We start from the raw sequence: 21,056 nt of genomic DNA on the forward strand, positions 1-21,056 counted from the left end.
ATCGAATTAACCTATTAGTTTTTTAAAAAAAATTGTAATTTAACTTTAATTATATATGTAATTTTTNCCGATTAGTTTTTTTAAAAAAATTGTAATTTAACTTTAATTATATATGTAATTTTTCTTGAACACTACCGTCTACACAAATACATAAAAACATAAAAATTAAAATATATATAAAAATTGATGTGGCTGATTTTAAAATTAAGAATTAATTATAATTAGAATTATGGTTGATTTTAAAATTAAGAATTGATTAGAATTAGAATTATGGTTGATTTTAAAATTAAAAATTAAAACATATATATAAATTGATAAAAAAAAATAAAAATAAAAATGTATTAAATAATAGTATTTATTATATCGGTTAATTCGTTTAACCGATTTTAAAATTTTGAAAACCGTAACCGAGTCTAATTAACCGATATAACCGATTTTTTTAAAATTAAAAAACCAAATTTCCGAAATAACCGAACCGAATTTCCTAATTGGTTCGGTTCGGTCGGTTAATTCGGTTTAACTGAATTTTTGCTCACCCCTAGGTGTATGCAGATTCATCAGCTTGGCCCATGCGCCCAAAAACTGATATTTGACTTTATTATGATTCGACTCGCACTTATTTTTTGCATTTCAATAATCAACACCATTGTTCGGTATGTTGTAGTATGAACAATAAAGTATGGATATATAGATAAATATAATTTGTGTTATATGATTAATTATATCATATTCGATATATAATTTGAGCATGAATTGAACAATCAATGATCATCAACGACTTCTCGGAGATAAGAGACATGTCGTTGACTGGGTTCAGAACAAAACCATCATCCGAAATCGTCTGCTATCAAGTTTTTCAAACACATCTAATTACATTGCGTTGAAGTCACCCCAAACCATCCATTAACCTCGTATGACTTATGATAGTAATTAAAGTTTTTCTCAAAGAAGTCGTCTCTCCTAAATGGAGGACTACACGTTGATCAATACAAAATGTCTCTCATATTGGTTTAACCACAAGTACTAATTGATGGGAAACTGTCGTGAATGACAAGTGGAGCAGGCAGAAATACCACTAATTAAAGAGTGTTGAACTAAAGCATAAAAATAAATTCAAATGAAAAATTGATTTATATTTGTTTTGGAACCAAAAAAAAAAATAGAAAGTCTTAATATTCAATACTCTAAATTAATAAATTGCATCTCGTATCCTAAAATTTAATCGAGAGACGTAGTAAAATTATGTTATTTAGGTTGGGGCCGACGGAACTATTTTTATACACTAATTTATAACTAGTTTTTTTTTTTACCTACGCTGAATGATGATACTTGTCGGCCAACTGCTAAATAGGTAACCCACTCGTAAATGCTTGCGATATTTCATGATTTAAAAAAACAAATATTACTGATATTAATAATAAATAAACAAAGTAGGAAGACCAACATATTCAACACAAAAGCTCCCGGTTTCACGTATCACTTTTACGAGACTGATATTCTATTTGAGTTACTCATAAAAAATATTATTTTTATTGTAAATATAAACATCGTTGATCTGTTTAACGAATAAAGAGCCGTAAAACTTTCTTATAATCCAATTTCAACAAGCCGAGCCAACGATATACTATGTTAATTATTTATATTTTGGTTTAAACCGTGATTGAACAACCCCAGAAAAAGGTTTTGGAAGTCATATCCGACTTATAAAATTTCCTCCATTTTGTTATAATAATAATAATAAAAATTTATTTTTCACATAATCGATATCATTTTAGGTAAATTACATAAAAAGAAAATTATTATTCAATTGATAATTAATAGATAAAATCCGCTTAATCACAATATACCTTCCTCAGTTATTTGCTCCATTACCAGTACTTCATCAAAGCATCACTTGCTATCGAAGTTCAGCACAAAAATCATAGCGAGCCCATTTCATTTGCGACAGTGTAGTCTAGTGTGGTGGTTTGTTTCTTGTCTTCGATCTTCAAATTCGAAAGACGTTATTATTTTATTCAATACTTAAATTTGTTGTATAAGTATACATTCTTTGTCACATATTTTAAATTCTCATAAAATTAGCATAATAAATACTGAGAGTGAATTGTATAATGTTGTTTAAATAGATTTTATGATCAAAATTATGGAAGAATCTACGTATGTTCGACATCAATGTAGAAGAAATATCGATTCGAGACTTGATTCTGACAAACCTTTCCGAAGTTATAAAATTTTTTTTTCCCCTTTTTATATACTATGTCATTTAGACTAAAATTTAAAGGTTATTTTTAATTTAGAATAAAATTTACCAAAATTGACAAATATGGGAATATTCTCAAGCTTGAAAGTTGAAATAGATAGCTCCCCGAAGTTCATGCAGAGAGAAGAACTGAGAAGATTGTCTTGTCTCTTCGTTAACAGCACTTCCTTTTCTTGAATGATATTTATCTTCAATTTGATCACCAACTATTCTGTTTCATCGCTATCAATCATGATTCCTTTCTATTTTTTCATTAGATTCATACCCATTTCTCTGCTGTTACTTTTCCTGCTCTGCTCGAGTTCATTCTCCGACTCTGTAGATGATGTGAGGTGCCTGCAGGGACTGAAGAACTCCCTCGACGACCCGGAAGGGAAGCTTGATTCATGGGTTTTCTCGAACAGTTCAGTCGCGTTCGCATGCAATTTCGCGGGCGTTTCGTGCTGGAACGACCTTGAGAACCGCATTTTGGGATTACAGCTCCGCGATTTTGGTCTCGTAGGGAGAATTCCGGATTCTTTTCAGTTATGCCACGACATCCAAACGTTAGATCTCTCTTATAACTCTCTCTCAGGTACGATTCCTTCGCAAATATGCAGTTGGTTGCCTTATTTGGTGACTCTTGATTTGTCGCGCAATTACTTGATCGGCCCCATACCGGAGGATCTTGCGAATTGCTTGTATCTGAACACTTTGATTCTGAATGATAATAAGCTTAACGGTACTATTCCTCACCAGTTATCGAATTTAGGGAGGTTGCAAAAGCTATCTGTTGCGAATAATGATTTATCTGGACGGGTTCCGTCCTTCAAGGGTGCATTTTTGGAGCTTGATTTTGGTGGGAACAGCGGCCTTTGCGGCACACCGCTGAGGAAATGTGGTGGATTGACGAAGAAGGATTTTGCCATTATTATTGCTGCGGGAGTTTTCGGTGCCGCTGCTTCATTGTTGCTGGGATTTGGTTTGTGGTGGTGGTATTTTGTGAAGTTGGGCAAGCGGAGAAGGGGAAGATATGGAATTGGTGGAAGAGATGATGGCGACAGTAGTTGGGCTGAGAGGCTGAGCGCTCACAAGCTCAATCAAGTCAGGTTGTTTCAGAAGCCAATTGTAAAGATTAAGTTGGCGGATTTGTTGGCTGCCACGAAAAATTTTAGTGAGGAAAATGTGCTAACATCGGGTAGGACTGGGACAACTTATAGTGCGTTTTTGCCGGACGGGTCTGTACTCGCCGTTAAGCGGCTTAGTCCTTGTAGGATGGAGGAGAAGCGGTTTGTGATGGAGGTGAATGGGTTAGGACAGTTGAGGCATCCGAATTTGGTGCCATTGTTGGGGTTCTGCCTGGTGGAGGAGGAGAAGCTCTTGGTTTATAAACACTTGTCGAATGGGACTTTGGGTTCGAAGTTGAGTGGCAACGCTAGTCATGTCTTGGATTGGCCAACTAGGTTTAGGATTGCGTTAGGGGCGGCTAGGGGGCTTGCTTGGCTACACCATGGGTGTCATCCTCCGATCATGCACCAGATAATTAGTTCGAGCGTCATTCTTCTTGACGAGGATTTTGATGCTCGAATAATGGACTTTGGTTTGGCAAGACTTTTGGCAACTTCAGGATCTAATGAGAGTAATTATGCGGGTGGAGTTTTAGGTGAAGTTGGATATATTGCTCCAGAGTACTCAAGCACGATGGTTGCTTCTCTTAAAGGGGATGCCTATGGTTTTGGGGTCGTACTTCTTGAGGTGGCAACTGGACAAAAGCCACTTGAAGTTCTGGTGGGTGATGAAGTGTTTAATGGCAATCTTGTGGACTGGGTGAATCAGCTCTCGGGTTCTGGTCGAATCAGAGATGCAATTGATGATAGGTTATCAGGCAAAGGTAACGATGAAGACATTGCGCGTTTCTTGAAACTCGCATGTAATTGTGTGGCTTCTAGGCCTAGGGATAGGTGGTCTATGTACAAAGTTTACGAATCACTGAAGAGCATGGCTGAGGAACAGGGTGCATCTCAACGGTACGATGAATTTCCTTTGGTGTCTGGAGAACAAGAGTCCACTAGTCCCGTTTGATATGAGCAAAAGTGTGAGAAGATGCATATGGCTAAATGATGGAAGAAATTATTGCATATATATCCTGGATCGATGTGGTTAAGTAAATTGGTGTAAAATGCTTCTGGATTTGCCTTTCAAAATAAACTAATGGGAAGTTATTGTATTTATGATTGTTTTCTCCAGCTTTTACATCTGGTTCTTTTATGGAGTACGTCATTTTGTCACTGATAGGCAAAATCAAGATTCAAGTTAAACAAAGTCTATTATTCTTTCACACCTCATGTGGGTAAAGTGGCACAAGGAAGAGGTAATGGACAAATAAACTCTTATCATTCTTTACAAGAATCTCTGGAATTGTACTATTTAATGTATTTTTCTTGATTGTTTTTTTTTAAATTACAAAAAACAAGTTTCTTGTGTATTATGGCTGTATTCAAAGAATAGATACCCGATTTGTGTTGTAAACATATTTCTAGAAAGATTGATCAGAATGATGGCTCATCTTTTCTAGTGTATGTTTAAATTCCAAGTATACTCATATAGGGAGAATTAGGTGAATGATTTTGATCAAATTAGAATTAACAAAAAATGACCTTTATTTGTGAAAATGGTGTAATTCTAAGCGTAATACGATGTGTTTTTACTCAAATAAACGCCATTTCTTTTGGCTAAAACCATTGCCCCTCACATAAATGTCCAACAGTGCCACATTCAATATAATCTCCGAAATGTCTTCTGCATTAGAATTTTGAAACACCATATGTAGGTGTGTGCCAATGAGGAAATAATACAAAACTAATGGCTATAACAAAATTGTGATTTGGGAATTCCAAGGTTTTATTTAAGAATGGAGGACGTTGGTTTTGTGCCTCCCATGCAACACAAAAGAGTTTGAATCTCAGTCACTTTAGACTTCTCGAAACTATCAAAATCAAACCTCAAAAAAAAGAAAAGAAAAAGGAAGCATAACAAAATGAAAGTAACAACCATAAAAAAGGGGACATGCACGCACTTGCTTTTTTATTTTTTCACTTCGGTTTATATATTGATCAAAGACCGCTTCTTTCAATCTTTCCTTCACTAGTGTTAGATTATTTATTCATTTGTTTATTATTATTATTATTATTGGTGTGTTTCTTATTTCTAGAACTTAACTGTTTTTATTATAGGAAGAAACAAAATTTTTGCTTCATTTTTTAAGAAAATGTACATGAGAAAGAATAATTATGAAAGTAATATATATTTCTCCTTTCATTATGATGAAAATTATCAACAATTTTGGAAAGAAGAGCCCCTTTAATCCGTGCAAGGTGCTTTATTAGGGGAAAGAGGGTACATTTTGAGAAAAGAGCCTCAATCAACCGAACAAAAGGTGAAGGCAATATCCTTTAATCCATGGATATACTCTCAAATAAATACTAAAAATAAGTGAAGAATCTGTTTTTTTCCTCGGTTCTTGAAAAATGAAATGTGCACCTATTTTAAAGAGTGAATTCATGAAAGAATATCGTTATATTTTTTTTGAGAAAAAGAAAGAACCTCAATTTAAAGTAAAAAAATAAAAAAATAAAATTGTACATAATAGAAATATTCATAAACAAATACAAAAGTCTGATACATTAGATGGAAAATCCTCAAAAATTTTCTCAAGGAAAACAAGTATTTCCTGTAATATTTTTGTAAACAGACACAATGAAATCAATCACCTAAAACATGGCTTCCATGTGAACCATATTGCATACTCACAAGTTTAATATAAACAATGCCTCTTTAAGATTTCAAATTTGGACAATAAGAATTAACAAATGAACAAAGGGTGTTCATCAGCATGCAGTTTCAAGAAATCACCTATGTATAATAATCCCATCAAAATCCCTACGCTCTCGTGGGTGGTAGTCTTGAATTCCCAGCTCTCCTGCAAAATTGCACAAACCATTTTCAACATAAAGCAAGAAAACAACCGCAATACCATAACAAGCCACTCTACGTGACCAGTTTCGTTGATAAGTCACAACCGTGGCAGAGCCAGGGGTGACCAGCAGAGCAGTCACCCTTTCTGACGTTCAAAATTTTTATACAACGTCTAGTTACACAAACTTATGTCACTGCCACCGATCACAATATTTGTTTCAACAACCGAAATCGAAAACTTCTTGTAGCAGGGCATTTACCTGTTGTGAATGGGATCTGGTCCATTGGGCACTCTTCTCCTGCTGACACAATTGAGCTTAAAATTCTGATGCAGTGAACTCCACTTGGTTCTCGCTAGTTTCACAAGGCTGGAACCTCTTGTTGAATATGGGATACTAATAATAGTAGAATCCCTTGTATTTTTGCGGTATGATAAAGTCAGCAGAAGCAAAAACCAAAGAAGACTAATGGATAGAGCAGCAACCACAACTCTTCTGTCAATACCCCTTATCTTACTCATTCTGCTAAATGAAAATTTTCAAATGCCTCCAGGAGTGAAGAACATAAGAGACAAAAGAATAATAGAAAGTAATGAAGTTTATATATATGGCTTGCCCTTAGGCATACTGTCAAAGAAAAGTATGCTCTTCCTTTAAAAAAAACCACTAAATACTAGTAACATGCACACGCAACATGTATGCGTTTCTTTCTGTAAATGTTTTGATGCAGAATTTTTTTTTACTAATTCTCGAGTACTTTTTAGAATACAAGACAAATTGGTTAACACCTGAGTAACAACATATATTGTTTTGTAGATCAAAATTCTTCGCTAACAAATAATTCATTTCGATATTTAATGCGAATAATTTATAAACAATGGATAGTCAACGAGTGTTGCTATCTACACTACACCCCATTTTTTGTTAGTCACTATAAATATGAATCTCCTAATTTGTTTTCAAATATGAATATTTAAAATTATGCTCAACCCCTTGAGTAGTTAGTTTTAATTAAAGTTTGGCTCCATCTCGTGTGAGTAAGATAGCATAGACTGCATAGTACTTACTGATAAAGTTGAGAGTCTCCCAATGGCTTTACATTAAAGAAAGAACCATTCATGTTGGCATCAATTTCTCGAAGGGTACGGTGTAGTTTTATGTTATGATTCCACACTAACTCTTCTAGAAATTATGTTATTGCTCTTCGTGGAAATATTGATACACGCAAAAAATGGTGTCAATTTCTCCCAGCTCCATAAAAAATTGGGTTACGTTATTGCTATTTGTTTAAAATATGATGCAAGAAAATTATTATGTCGATTTTTCAAAGAGATTTGTATTATCTTATGTGTTGATTAGGTGTTTTCCAAGCTGGCTAGTCAACGAGGTAGGGGGAGGAGTAGTTCAACTTTTGTTATTGACCATAACAAATTGGACAGGCTATCACCAGTGGTAAGGGGATGGGGAGAAACTTACAAACCTATACTAAACCGTTGGGTGGCAGTTGGGAGAAGGGAGCTTCAATTCCGATAGCTGGTCCCCAAGGCATGCTCAAGGAGTCCAGCGGCAGAAGAAGAAAGCTCTCACCTTTCTCGAAGAATTCTCAGAACACTCTCAAGGATACAGAAGCAAGAAGTGGAGGGAAGATCACATCAAGAAAGAGTAAGGAACTAGAAGATAGATTGAAGGAAGAAATCTAGTCTGTAACTCCTTATCTTTGACATGTATTTGTAATTGACTCCCCTTCTTGGATTATCAATAAAGATTGCTGCTCTCCCGTGGATGTAAACCACTTTGGCTGAACCACATAAATGCGTTGTGTCTCCATTTTCTTTCTGGTTTGTTTTACTGTCTCATAATATATAGCTGAGAACTTGTGCATGTGTGCGCTCTCGGTCACCACTATATATCAGCTGAGATCAAGAACGGAAGTTGGTCCTTTTATGTTAGTGGTTGCTTGGTGAATTACTCTAACATTATTATTCCACCACAACTCCATAAAAATTACGTACTCTTCTGTCCAAAACGCTTATGTTTGAACTTGAAATCTTGTCTCCATCCAACTCATAGCCCACATTAATAAATGAGTTGAGCTCAATTGTATTATTTAATATTCGCTTGTAGATGCATAGTTGAGATAATACTCTATGGATAACTCAAACTTCCCTATTTACATGTTAAAGATATACTACATTGATGTGATCCTGGTGAATCGGGTGAGCTGGGTCGGAGCAATCCACCGGATCAGATAAGAGTTTTGTTAAAAGATTGATCAGCAAGAGATATAGTTTGTGAGGAAGATATATCTGTAAGATATGGCTTCAACTGTAACATGCAAGCAAGGAAAGAACTCGTGAATGGGCGCCAGAGGGGTGCTCGGAATGGACACTCGGATGCTTAAGTCAGCAGGTGAAGATGAAGAAAAATAGTGATATATGTGAGGATATATGTGTATGAAAAAATATCATAATTCGAATATCTTCAAATGGAATATATACCAGATATTTATAGTAGGAAATCTTATGATTACCTTGTTTTCAGTACCCACTTGCTATTTAGGGTAAGATAGCTGCCCATACCCTAATTCTGACAATTTCTCTGACAAGCCAACCCCTGTAGTTCTGACAGTAATGATTGTCAAATATAAGGTAGCCCATATTGGTTCACTCGAGTGATGTGCTATTTTCGAGGTAGCCCGGATAAAAACGTCCCGGGAACTTGGATAAGAGCACGAGCTTCTGATAACCCAGGGAGAAGATGTCCCGGGCAACCACCTTGTCGACTTCTGAAGAATTTATCCTGCTAAGTGACCCTGACTTGGGCTATCCATTTAATATCCCGGGTCATCCATGACCCGAGCTCTTATGGGGAAAGTAATAACCATCTCATCGGACTTCATTGGGAAATACCCAACATCCTTCATATAGATATTCGCCAACACATCTTTGATGTTTGGACAAATTCGACCCTTCTATTTTTTCACATTTGTCTCTATTAACTCGAAATCTGGCCATTAAAAGATTCCATATTGTTTCAAACATATCTATCACTTGCTTTTCCCAGACATCTAATATAATGCTGTTAAAAGTTTCACACATGTTGTTCAATAAGATGTCCGATTAGGGGAGGTGCTGAAATATGCTCTAGACCATTGATTTTCAGGCTTCTTAACAAGCCATTCATATGCATTTTCATCAATATCTTTCATCTCAGTCATTCGAACTCGAAAATCTTCAATTCTTGTCGCTTTTGCCACAACACAAAAGGTGATCTTAACTGCGAAACTCTTGAACCCAACACATTTCATATTGCTGTGTAAGTGTCAGACACAAAATCTATGCTCTGCATCAGGAAATAAAGATTCAAGTGCGGGAATCAAACCTTTTTGCTTATCTGACATAAATGTAAAGTCATGTTGAGCATCACTGATCCCAAGATCTTTATCTAAGAGCCAAAGAAACCATGTCCAACTATCTTTTGTTTCACGTTCAACCAATGGGAATATGTTGTTATTCAGATCTAATTCCACAGCCACTAGTAATTGTCCACCATGTTGTTCTTTTAAGAAACATCCATCAACACCAATGACACGATGACATGCATCCTTAAACCCTTGCTTACACGCTGAAAAACAAAAATATAATCTTTGGAACCTTGGTCCTTATTTGTCTTTGGTCAACTTCAAAACTACTGTGGCTCGAGAATATGATCTTTTAAGTTCAGCACAATATCTCTTTATTCGATGATATTGCTCCTGGGCAGTCCCTTGCACCAGCATTAGTGCCTTTCTCTTGGCTACATAAGCTACCTTCCTCGAAATGTTTACATTCAATGTCCTGCAAATCTCTTGCTTAAACTCATCGGTTCCCATTTAAGATTTGTGGCAATTCTCTTGGAAAAAGTCTTTGCCAACCACGTTGAGTTGATGCTCTTGTTGCTAAATTCCCGAAAACATTTATTATGCTTGTCATAAAAAGTTCTTACTTGCCAACAACTGTCATTAGTCATCTTTGCAACATGAATAATCCAGCAGCAATCATCATTGTTGTACTTAGCCCAAAGACGAATATTATCATTCTTTACAAAATTCACTGTCATTCCCCTTCTAATGCAGTGAGTTTGAATTGCAAATTTCTCTTCTTTCTTTGAGCAAAAAATCATACCAAGCTTCAAGTCCGGGTCTTCAGATTCTCGCTTTGGATCATACTTCGGATAATTTTTTACTTCCTCCTCGTCAGAATCATGAATACTATCCAAATCGTCATTGTCTATGCAAACATCTTCTTCGTCGCCATCATCATCCTCCAGCTCATGCAACACTAGTTGAAGATTATCTACATGTTCTCTCTCAAAAGAAATCGTATTCTTTCCCTTCGTAGATTGCATTTCATGGTGAATGAATGCATGCATCAAACAACATATTATCCATGACAACATCTTCATCGATGTCAAAAAATTAACCGACAGCTTCAGTTCCACTTTGTTCGTTTGGACCATCAATTGAATAGGCATCTAAGTGTTCTATATAAATTTCAACCTCATAGTTTGTTGGACTATTCTTTCTAACTTGCAACACATCCGAATCGTTTTCTAGATATCTCTTTTTATTTAGCGTATTCCCGATTTTGTGCCAAAACATAATAGCATCTTTATTTTTTAATCCAAGATTATCTGCAAACCCCCACAATTCAACCATTGCTAGCTTATCAAGATCAAAAAGTCGAAATATTCAAAACATCCCCCAATGTATTCATCTTGTTCGCCTTTAGATTTAAACCTTCTATTGTAATGCATTTTAATAGTAACCAAATCTTGTTTTCCAAGTAAACCTACACAAAAAAATACAGAAAAACAATATAATTCTTCATGAAAAATGCACGATACAAAATTAAGTAAAATAGAGTGAAAAAATAATAACTTACCATAATTTGGCGTGATCTCTATTGTCAAATTACTGCGTTTAGCCATTATTTATCAATCTTGAGATGATGACACAGAGAGAAAGTTAATGGCTGAGGATGGGGATGAGGACTTTCTTCGAGTGGAAATCGATTTCAAGTAGTTAGCTTAAGTGTGAAAATAAAATATTTTAACAATTAAAATAAACTAGAAAGAAAAGCATTGGGAAAGAATTACAGTAAACTTGTTTTTCTAAGAACAAATATAAACTAGAAAGATTTTCACCTTTGTTTATAAGAACCAGAAGCTTTCGATGGCACATTTGTTATACGAGAAGACAAGAATCACCCTACTGGAACTAAAAGGAACAAAGAGAGATCGAGGAGCAATTGGAGATTTTTGGAGCGTAAAGAGGCTAGGAGAGCAAATTAAAGGAGAAATTGGATTGCAATAACTTTTGAAATATTTGGGGACTAAATCGGCTCATTAAATTCGTTTAGGACTAAATCGAAAACTACCTCAAACAATTGGGACTGGCCGAGATTTTAGCCAGTATACTAATATGTAAATAAATTCAATTTTTTATATATGAATTATTGGTAAAATGACGATTGATACATAAACTATTGTAAATGACTTAATTGATATATGAACTATTTATATATAATATAAATTGACAAATTAATACATAATCAAGCTAAAAAGTCAATTTTATCCTTAATTTAAATTGCCCTTTTAAGTCAAATTACCATCAATAAATTTAATTAGATACACATTTTTATTTTATTGATTATTTTTAAAAAAAATTTATATTTGTTTAAATTTATATTATGATAAATAATTATCAACTCAACTATAACTACTTTATTATAATATTATTAAAAATATAATAAATAAATATATGTAATCAGACCTCGGAAGACTGAAACAAAAATAATCATAATGTTTTTTTCGCAAAATCTGGTATTGTTTTCCAAGTAAACCTCATTGGATTTATACCAATTTGTCAATTTATAAATAGTTCATATACCAAATTAGTCATTTATAATAATTCATATACTAAGTTATCAATATTTCGTATATCAAAATAAATTTTATTTTTTAAAAAATAAAATGAGTCTAGGGCTACAAAATAAAAGCGTGGACAAGCTAGCTGGCTATATTCACCTTAAAACTAGGAGCATAACATATAAGAATTAGTCCAAAGCCAACAAAAACAGTCGTAATTCAAATAGAAAAATAAAGACAGAAGATAAATTAGGAAAAATATATATCGTCCAGTAAAATTAAGATTTTAGTCTAAAAAATATAATTGTTATGAAGTAAATTGACATGTGTTATTTTGATTTTTTTTTTAAAAATAATTCATTTAGTATTGTATTTCTGGTTCCACCAATATGTGAATATACATTAAAACAAAATTCTCTATCCCGTGTAATAAAAAAATAATTTAAATGTAACTTTCATAGCTGTTTTGATTTAAAAAAAAGGGTTATAATAATAGACTTAAATAATGATAATTTATAATTAATTTGAAGGAGTCCACAACATGGATTGTGTATACTACTGCTTGAATTAAACTATTATAATATTTATTTTCATGACTATCTCTAATTTGTTACGTCGGTTCACATGTCGTTTTCAAGTTTGAAAAATAAGGTAATTAAGATTGACACCGGCCCAAATTTAAGTCATATATATATATACATATATATACGTATGTATATGAGTTTTGATATGCTGCACACCTACCATGCACATTTATGTGAGCACGGTAGGTGTGCATCATATCAAAACTCTATATATATATATATATATATCAACATATTTTCTTAGAAAATTATATTTTTATAATTTATTTTACATATATGGATATCAACATAATTTTTTTTGGAGTGATATAAACGAATTTTTTTTTACGAGAAAATGTATTCATTTAATAACAGATTGGTAAAGGTACAGATTCATAAAGGCACCAATACATATTGGTGTTTCTGACCAAATGCAAGGACTAGCGTAAAAATGAGAATGCTTAGCTAACACATGTGCAATTTCGTTTGCTTGTCTACGAGTAAAATGAACCGAAAAGCCTGGGTTTGTATCTACTATGTCTCTACATCTACCCATTATGCCTCCAAACTCCGTTGTGTCGGCATCTGATTCCGTCATAGCATTGTATACTGTTAGCGCGTCTACTTCGAAGAGAACCTTTGGATAGTTCGAGTTGCGGATCCAAGAGAGAGCTTCCAGCAATCCTATTGTTTCTCCTTATCTGACACATCAGAGTCTTTTGATCAAGTTAGTTCTGGCCATATAATTAACTTGTGAGATAGTTTTATAATCTTTTTTTGAAAAAAATATATAATTGTTTTTTATTTTTTGAGTTAATGAAAAATTTGTTAAAATTTAAGTCTGACCCCGAAACTTCGACTTAACTTGATACATTATTAATAAATTTTGGGTAGGTGGCACACGCATGATGAATATCATATCTACACGTGCACCAACAAATCCACATACTAGATGCGCATTACCTGACAAAAACGACGTCGTGGAGGCCACTCCTCCTCGAAACGACGCCGTAGGCCGCCCGCCTTCCGCCGCCTCGGTCTCACCACGCGTTTTAACTCTTGTATGTGACTCAGCTCAGCTCCCCGGTGACCCTATCCCCGATTGACACGTGGGGATCACCTTCCGACCCGAAAAGATCGTCAACAAGGTGCGCTGGTCAAAAAACGTTTTCGTTTACCAATCCGAAGTCCTTTAATCGCGATTCACTTTTTTTCTAATACAGATAAACAATAATTAAGTCGATGGGGTTCTTGAATTCAATGAATTTAAGCCGCTGCACCTTTTCTTGGGCACCTGATTTTTATATTGATATTTGAACTGATAATCCTTACCCGCTTCACCTAAATACGTGTATGTGAATATAAATGCGCAAAGACTCCATTTTTTGCTTGACCAAGACCTGCAAAAATCTCCATCCTAATCTGCTTGTAAAGCAGGAAGAATGGGAATATGTGGATCGAAGCCCAAAGGGTGTGTGGGAGTGAAAAGCAGATTGGATTTGCAGAGGAAGCGGAGAATGCAAAGAGCAAGAAGGAAGAAGACGACCCACTGTCCTTCTAACAAGCAGAATAATCGGGTCGAGCCGTCTAATCAAACGGATCTTTCTTACAGTAATCCTGCATTCCAAGGTTCTACTTTGACTCCCTTTTGCTGTTTTGGGTTTTTTGGGGCTGAGATTTTGTCATTTTTGTGGGGTAATGATTGATTGGTTGGAGCTGAAAAGATGTAGTTTAGTGGCATTTATGTAAAGCGTTGGAATTCTTTTCCGCGGTTCAAGTCATTCTGGTTGAGCAGAAAATGTTCTCTTCTGCTGAAAAAAGAATTCCTAAATGACATCCATTTTGTTCCCATGAGTGAATTAATGTGGGTTCAAAGTAATCTTAGCTTATATTTGGGGATATGATTGGATTGCTGGGTTAATCTCCTTTTTCTGTTTACACCTGCTATAATGTTTTAAGAAATGGTTTGTCAATGCACTAAAAGTTTTGTTTGATGGTCTTAAAAAGGAAATGCAGATTCATGGTATGATCCTGATTCAGCGATTGATTCTGATTGCGAAGACGAATTTTACAGTATTCAAGATGGTTAGTCTCTTGACTTTCCATTAATTCAGAGTCAAAATTTCCATATATTTATGAAGCCATGACTTGCAAATCATATCTACCATAAAACTTGATTAATCTTGTGCAGATGTATCTCAAGCCGGATCTATGTCTACTGGTGTTACTCCAAGATTCTCAAACTATGTGACGCAAAATTCTGGTTCTGATTCTCAGCTGAATTACGACGATTCTCAAAATGAGGCGAAGGATCCATCTGGTTTGGAGAAATCGTCTGTCCCATGCGTTGACAAAACTGCTGACACTGATCAGAACTCACCTTTACATAGCTGTGGATTTCTGTCAAACACATTACTTCCTTGTCTTGCTTGTGATGAGTCGTTTGATGGAAAGAGAAAATTGCCTAATCCGGGAGGTCCAAGTACCAGGAAAAAACTGTCCCTTATTCCGTCTTTCAAACGGAAAGAAGGACAAGAGAATACTCTATTATGTAAGTGTTTTGGCTTTTTGTTTCCTATGCAATGTCATGAATCATGATGACTAGATGTCTCCTCAGTTGGGAAAGTATAGAAAGAAAATAACAATGAATCGGGAGATCTGATTTGTTGCTGTGTTTCTTCTTGAGATGGTATATTTCAGCATTTGAATTTTTTCCCCTCAAATTTGTTGATTCCGTCTGTTTTCTATCTCAGCATCCACAAAGCCCATCATACGAAGACCGATTGCTGGTTCACAAATAATGTGTTCCTCTTCAGAGAAGAAAATGCCAGGGTCTTGGTCGCAGATTAATACGAATACCTTTAAAGTCCGGGGAAGGAACTATAATAAGTAAGAGCATACTATGTTTTAGTTCCTTTTTTTAATGAATTTCTCAATGACAACTACAAGGTTTTGAGTTTAACTAAAAGCTGTGACCAGTGATAAAACTACAGCTTAAATCTTTTAAACTAAGCAGTATCCCCGAACACTACATCTTGGTTGCTGTAGTACAAAGACTAGCCAAACTAGATAGCAATGGCAATTACTGTTGTCCAATACCAGCGTACACATTTTCTGACATACATTCTAGTATAATGAAATTAATTCCGCTAAATGGCTTTTGACAGGGATAAAAGGAAAGAGATCGCTTCGAGTTTTGATGCATATGTTCCTTTTGGAGCAGACTTATTCTTATCTCCTCGCAAAATTAATCACGTGGCACAATTTGTGGAGCTTCCTGCCATTGATTCACGTGGAGAAGTCCCTCCTATTCTTGTTGTTAACCTTCAGGTATGCTTTGTATACATTAGACTTATTGTGAAAGAGAGAAAAGGTTGAAAATGGACATAGCTGTATGACAGAATCTATCTGCTCAAGAACTGAACAACAAGACATATTTTATTACTGCTAATATTTTTCCCTTCTCGTCGTGTCAGATTCCACTTTACACTGCTACAATCTTCCAAAACGAGAACGATGGCCCAGGGATGAATGTTGTTTTTTACTTCAAGCTTTCAGAAAATTATTCCAAATGCCTTCCTGTTCCATTTCAAGAAAATTTCAGGGTAAGAAGTTGCCCTTCTCTATATTCTATATGCATTTCATTCTATTCTACTCATCGATTTTCTTAGAGTCCTCTCAAGTATTCATTGCACTTTTTTTTTTGTAAATCAGAGGATAATCGATAATGAAACAGAGAAGATAAAAGGTTTTCCTATGGATACAATTGCCCCCGTGAGGGAAAGATTAAAAATCTTGGCCGGGGTTGTGAATATCGAGGATCTTGAGTTGAATGGAGCTGAGAGGAAGCTTATGCATGCTTACAACGAGAAGCCTATTCTTTCACGTCCTCAGCATGAATTTTTCTCGGTAAAGTTTCTCGGATGGTATTTAGAGTTCTGAACATCGAATACATCTGTAGGAACTCATATTTTAATGTAACTTTATGATAAAACTTCTGCAGGGAGAAAACTACTTTGAGATTGATTTAGATATCCACCGATTCAGTTACATTGCTCGAAAAGGTTTCGAAACATTTCGAGACAGAATCAAACATTGTATCTTTGATTTTGGTCTCACAATACAGGTAGATGTTCATTAGATCTGTCCTAATCAGGGAAACATAAAGAAAAGAAAAATATTCCGGTTTTTAATGTATTCTCGGTGTAATTTTGTGCAGGGAAACAAGGCTGAAGATTTACCAGAGTGTATATTATGCTGTATAAGGTTAAAAGAAATCGATTACTCTAACTACAGCCAACTTAGCTTATGAATCAAGAAAGCAGAAAAATGTTCTTGAATTTTAAGAATGCTGAGTATTCTTATGTATCAGATTTTTTTACTCGTTGAATTGTACGGTGTTGAAATCCGAGTGTACAGATGTACTGAAATCTCGATAAAGTTCCACTTTTTGCTTAGTTAACGAACTATTTCCTTTTATAAATTCCCAATATCCATCATAGTCCGATTAACGGATTAAGTTAGTTCGGATTCAAGAAGTTGGACTTCTTTTTCTCAGGCATTTAGTTTCAACCAAAAATCATTTCGGTTAGTGTGTTTGGATTTTTATAAATATGAATTTGGATTTGGAATTAGATTTGGAAATTCAAGTATTTAAAATTTCATTTGGTGTTTTGTTTAAAATTTAAAAATGATATTTACAAATATATTTTTGTTTAGAGAAAAAAAGATTCGAATTTGAAATTTTAAAATTTTACTAACCTACCTTTATAAATCTTATCAAATTTGATGGAATTTAAATAAAAAAGTAATCGTATGTTTTTAAAATCCAAATCTCACAAAATCTTATCAAATTCGATGAGATTTGGATATACTAATTGAAATCTCATGAAATCCTATAAAATGCTAAACAAATCTAAATTTTTTTTTTAATCACCTTGCCAAACAATAAAAATAGGATTTTGAAATCCAAATCCTGGTTGCCAAACACACCGTTAATCGGATTTTAGTGAAATGGATTCCATTAATTAAAAAATAATATTTTTTGGTAATTTGACCTTCAAAAAAGCGATTTAATAGATAATCAAATCGATCAAACGCACTCAAACGGTTATCTGTCTTCCCGAAAATAAAGTCAAAGTAAAGACAGCAACGGCAATTTGGCTTGAATGCACTTCTTCCCCTTTATATATGTTCGATTTTGGTATTATGACAACATCATTCGATTATACACTATGATCACAGGTAACTTTTGCTCTTAACTTAAATGAAAAGGACCAGGATAAGTTACTTGGATGAACACACTTTGCAGCTCTTCCTGCAAAAACCCGCACCCTCTTTAGAGCCTATCATATAGTTAGGATTTTTTTCGCATTCTCCTTGAAGAGCCCACGACGTGCAATTTGGATTCTCATCAACACAATCACCACTTGTTGAACGGGCTGGGGAATCGAAAGACCTCACATGAATCCACTTCGTGGCCGACCACTTCTCACCTTCGATGACAGGACAACTACCGTGCAAGCTAGAAGGATCTGTATTTGCATCAGGGTGAAGGCTGAAAAATAACAGGGCATCACCCTTTCTTGGTTTCACTATTAAAAGAACAACAGGAAAACGGTATAAGAAAGTCATTTTAAAGAAACATAAAAAATTAAAACCACACTCCCATCTCCACAAGTAAACTAGAGAGGAATCAAAGTTATCAAAGTCCATTCCACTTTGGTTTTTATTTTATTTGACCAATGATATTGTGTAGCGAGGCATTTCACCAATAATGTAAAATCGCCAATCAAACTTTTGTCTTCTTAATCTAATCTTTTGTCTTCTTAATCTAACATCCTTGTCACAGCAATTCATTTGAAAGTTTTAGTAAAGGCCACAAGATTATAGATAGGTCCTTCAATACATTGGAATTTTTATTTCTGTCGAAAAGAGCATTAATATGAAGTAGTTGCTCACAGAGCCCACTATGTGGAGTCGTGTTTGCATGGACATGTTGACCTAGGGGTGTCGCACTTCTACGATCAATTTTGCATAGTAAATTGTGAAGTAGTGCATACCTGCATAGCCTTCTTTAGCACAGTCGGACCAATCATCACCCTTAATTTGCCTATCTTTTGCCTGCACAATCAATAATGTTATCAAAGAATTGAGCTTTTTTATGTTAGCGTCTATAGATACATGCAAGTATAAACGACTTTACTTACCTCTGAATTAGGAAAAACCGTTTCCCCACCCTTCTCAACATTCGACAAATACATAAGTACAGTTGCCACTCGATGACCGCCCAATTCTTGATTGGCCTTGTCGTGAAAATAATCAAAATGTGGCTCATACTTTTGTCTGTGCTCATAATGCAATATCTGGATAGCCTCCCCATTTTCTACATCACATGTAAATACAAATAGTAAGAAGATTAGACTGAAATAATAACACAACCGGTCCTCGACATGGTTGTTTCGGAGTACCTGGAGGGAGAAAAGTCCATGCGGCAAGTTTTGCCTCAATGCCAGCAACTATGTCATCCTTCAAAGTAGAAAATTGAATAAATGATTATGTTTACACGTAAGATGATAAATATTTTTATTCAGCACAAATCATAATGTCAAAATTTCAGTATGCTTATTTGTTACAGAAAATCAAGACCACATATGCCGAAACGATGTTCCTAGCAGTATCTAACCCTAATCAAAAGACAAATCAAACACTATTGATGGTCTAAAGATTCAAATTTCGAAACAAAGCTAATAAAATTGCTTGAATCAAGCTAAGAGAATCAAGATTTCACTACCTGTTTTTTGCTGATAAACATGCCAGAACTCGTCCGGACTTCACTCTCTATACTCTTGCCAGAATCATTGTCGGCTACCATAGACTTCTCTAGCTTATCTTTAGCCTGTTCACAGAAATTTTATAAACTATTTAAAACACATTTATTACACAATCATGAATTTTCTCATTTTTTAAAAAATGAGTGTACAATACTAATTTCTTACAAATCCTATCAAATTTTCAAAATCTAGGTTCAAACACCATTTCACCATAAATTCCAAAAAAGAAGCCATCAAACTATTCTTAAAATTCTCGGATTGAAAGCATTTAAAAGCCGGAGCAACGACCATCTTCGTCTACAGGGGCGGAGGTACAGCCTCATGTACCCGGGCTGGTCCAAATTTTTTTTAAAAAATTTATATGTAAATTTTTGTATAATTTTGGATAAATTTGATATTAACCCGGGTAGATCAATTTAAAATATTAAAAAGGATGTTAGCGTTTAAAATTATAACCCGGATAATGCCAAATTACTGGCTCCGCCACTGTTCATCTATCTTCTACTCCTCCAAGAATCACAGACATAAATATATGGAAAATGATCAACTCCACAGTATAATAGATGGAGAACACGCAAGGAAAAACAACATCAGTACGAGCACTAGCCACATTCTTCAATACACGTACATCATCATCTCACAAATGCTTACAATTTCCATGGATTTCATCAAACCACGTACCCATTACACAAGCATAAAAGGTTGGAGAACGAAGTAATAGGCTAACCAGGAGAATGAGATGATCACACTCTTTATCAGTCAAAAATCCTCGGTATACGAAAGCCCTGTAGAAAACCAAAACAACCATCATCATAGATTACATAAAGTGATTGATTAAATACAAAAAATAAAAATATATCTATAAAAACACGTCTTTAAGCGAAAAACCTGGGACTCCAAGAGATTTGGGTGACCCGAGTCGGATCCAACGGAGATGATGAAGCACCAGTAACCAATTTCAGCACCGACTCTTTGCTGCTGCAATCCAATCAAAAACAGTTCTAAGTATACCAAAAAAAGCACAGCCACGATCTACATTCTACAATGACAAAGAGACCCATGAGACAAAAATTCTCTTGTGGAATCAAACATACTTTTTTTTTCCAATAAAAGGGAGTCATACCCATGAGACGAATGAACCAAAAAACACACAGAAAATAACAGAAACATCCGCACGCCCATGACCATCTATCAAAATCTGTCCCTTTTCTCCGAGGCGGGCAACGAAATCTTGATGGGATTTTCTGTCGAATGACTGAATTCAACGCAATGGACTGCACTGCGTCCGAAGACCGATTCTGCTGTTCTTTTGCCGAACGGCAAGGCGCTTCACTGGGAAATTCTGTGCTAAAGCAAATTAGGATGGAAATTGGGCTTAATCGATTCCGACAAAGACAAAGGCCCATTCTATTTTGGCCCAATTGTTATATCGAATTATATTATTATTATTTTTAATTAAAAAAGTCGAGTTTTTAAATTATCATGATTAAATTACACCTGTTGTGAAAAAGTAAAAATTTACGGTAAAAAGTAAAAATCT

General features: G+C 34.9%; 3 protein-coding genes and 1 long non-coding RNA gene across 7 annotated transcripts; 2 read left to right on the top strand and 2 right to left on the bottom strand.

Annotated features, from left to right (window-relative positions):
* Positions 1–2,330: 2,330 nt before the first annotated feature.
* LOC140976135 (probable inactive receptor kinase At1g27190) lies at positions 2,331–4,466 on the top strand. The gene has a single exon (XM_073440043.1). It carries the CDS (start codon positions 2,438–2,440, stop codon positions 4,319–4,321), a length of 1,884 nt encoding a protein of 627 aa, XP_073296144.1. The 5' UTR covers positions 2,331–2,437; the 3' UTR covers positions 4,322–4,466.
* Positions 4,467–6,738: 2,272 nt separating this feature from the next.
* On the bottom strand, positions 6,739–11,529 carry LOC140976139 (uncharacterized). Its single transcript, XR_012175169.1, has 3 exons — positions 11,398–11,529; positions 11,136–11,248; positions 6,739–11,042 (listed from the first exon to the last, which is right to left on the bottom strand). It is a non-coding gene; the product is annotated as an uncharacterized lncRNA (long non-coding RNA).
* Positions 11,530–13,616: 2,087 nt separating this feature from the next.
* Positions 13,617–17,138, top strand: LOC140976136 (uncharacterized). Of its 3 annotated transcripts, XM_073440046.1 has the most exons (10): positions 13,617–13,831; positions 14,121–14,312; positions 14,691–14,768; positions 14,875–15,234; positions 15,437–15,572; positions 15,851–16,013; positions 16,160–16,288; positions 16,398–16,592; positions 16,687–16,809; positions 16,903–17,138. In XM_073440046.1, the coding sequence occupies exons 2-10, from the start codon at positions 14,126–14,128 to the stop codon at positions 16,993–16,995; spliced, it is 1,464 nt and encodes a 487-aa protein (XP_073296147.1). In that variant the 5' UTR covers positions 13,617–13,831; positions 14,121–14,125; the 3' UTR covers positions 16,996–17,138. The 3 variants fall into 3 exon arrangements, with proteins under 3 accessions (XP_073296147.1, XP_073296148.1, XP_073296146.1); XM_073440047.1 differs by lacking the exon at positions 13,617–13,831 and having other exon boundaries at positions 13,877–14,312; positions 14,700–14,768; XM_073440045.1 differs by lacking the exon at positions 13,617–13,831 and having other exon boundaries at positions 13,882–14,312.
* Positions 17,139–17,847: 709 nt separating this feature from the next.
* Positions 17,848–20,853, bottom strand: LOC140976138 (probable prolyl 4-hydroxylase 7). Of its 2 annotated transcripts, none has more exons than XM_073440050.1 (8): positions 20,640–20,853; positions 20,405–20,494; positions 20,244–20,301; positions 19,477–19,581; positions 19,154–19,211; positions 18,893–19,068; positions 18,746–18,806; positions 17,848–18,277 (listed from the first exon to the last, which is right to left on the bottom strand). In XM_073440050.1, the coding sequence occupies exons 1-8, from the start codon at positions 20,702–20,704 to the stop codon at positions 17,970–17,972; spliced, it is 921 nt and encodes a 306-aa protein (XP_073296151.1). In that variant the 5' UTR covers positions 20,705–20,853; the 3' UTR covers positions 17,848–17,969. The 2 variants fall into 2 exon arrangements, with proteins under 2 accessions (XP_073296151.1, XP_073296152.1); XM_073440051.1 differs by having other exon boundaries at positions 20,405–20,491; positions 20,640–20,850.
* Between the last annotated feature and the right edge of the window lie 203 nt (positions 20,854–21,056).

Source organism: Primulina huaijiensis, chromosome 5 (assembly GCF_012295235.1).
Source record: "Primulina huaijiensis isolate GDHJ02 chromosome 5, ASM1229523v2, whole genome shotgun sequence".
Classification (NCBI taxonomy): domain Eukaryota; kingdom Viridiplantae; phylum Streptophyta; class Magnoliopsida; order Lamiales; family Gesneriaceae; genus Primulina; species Primulina huaijiensis.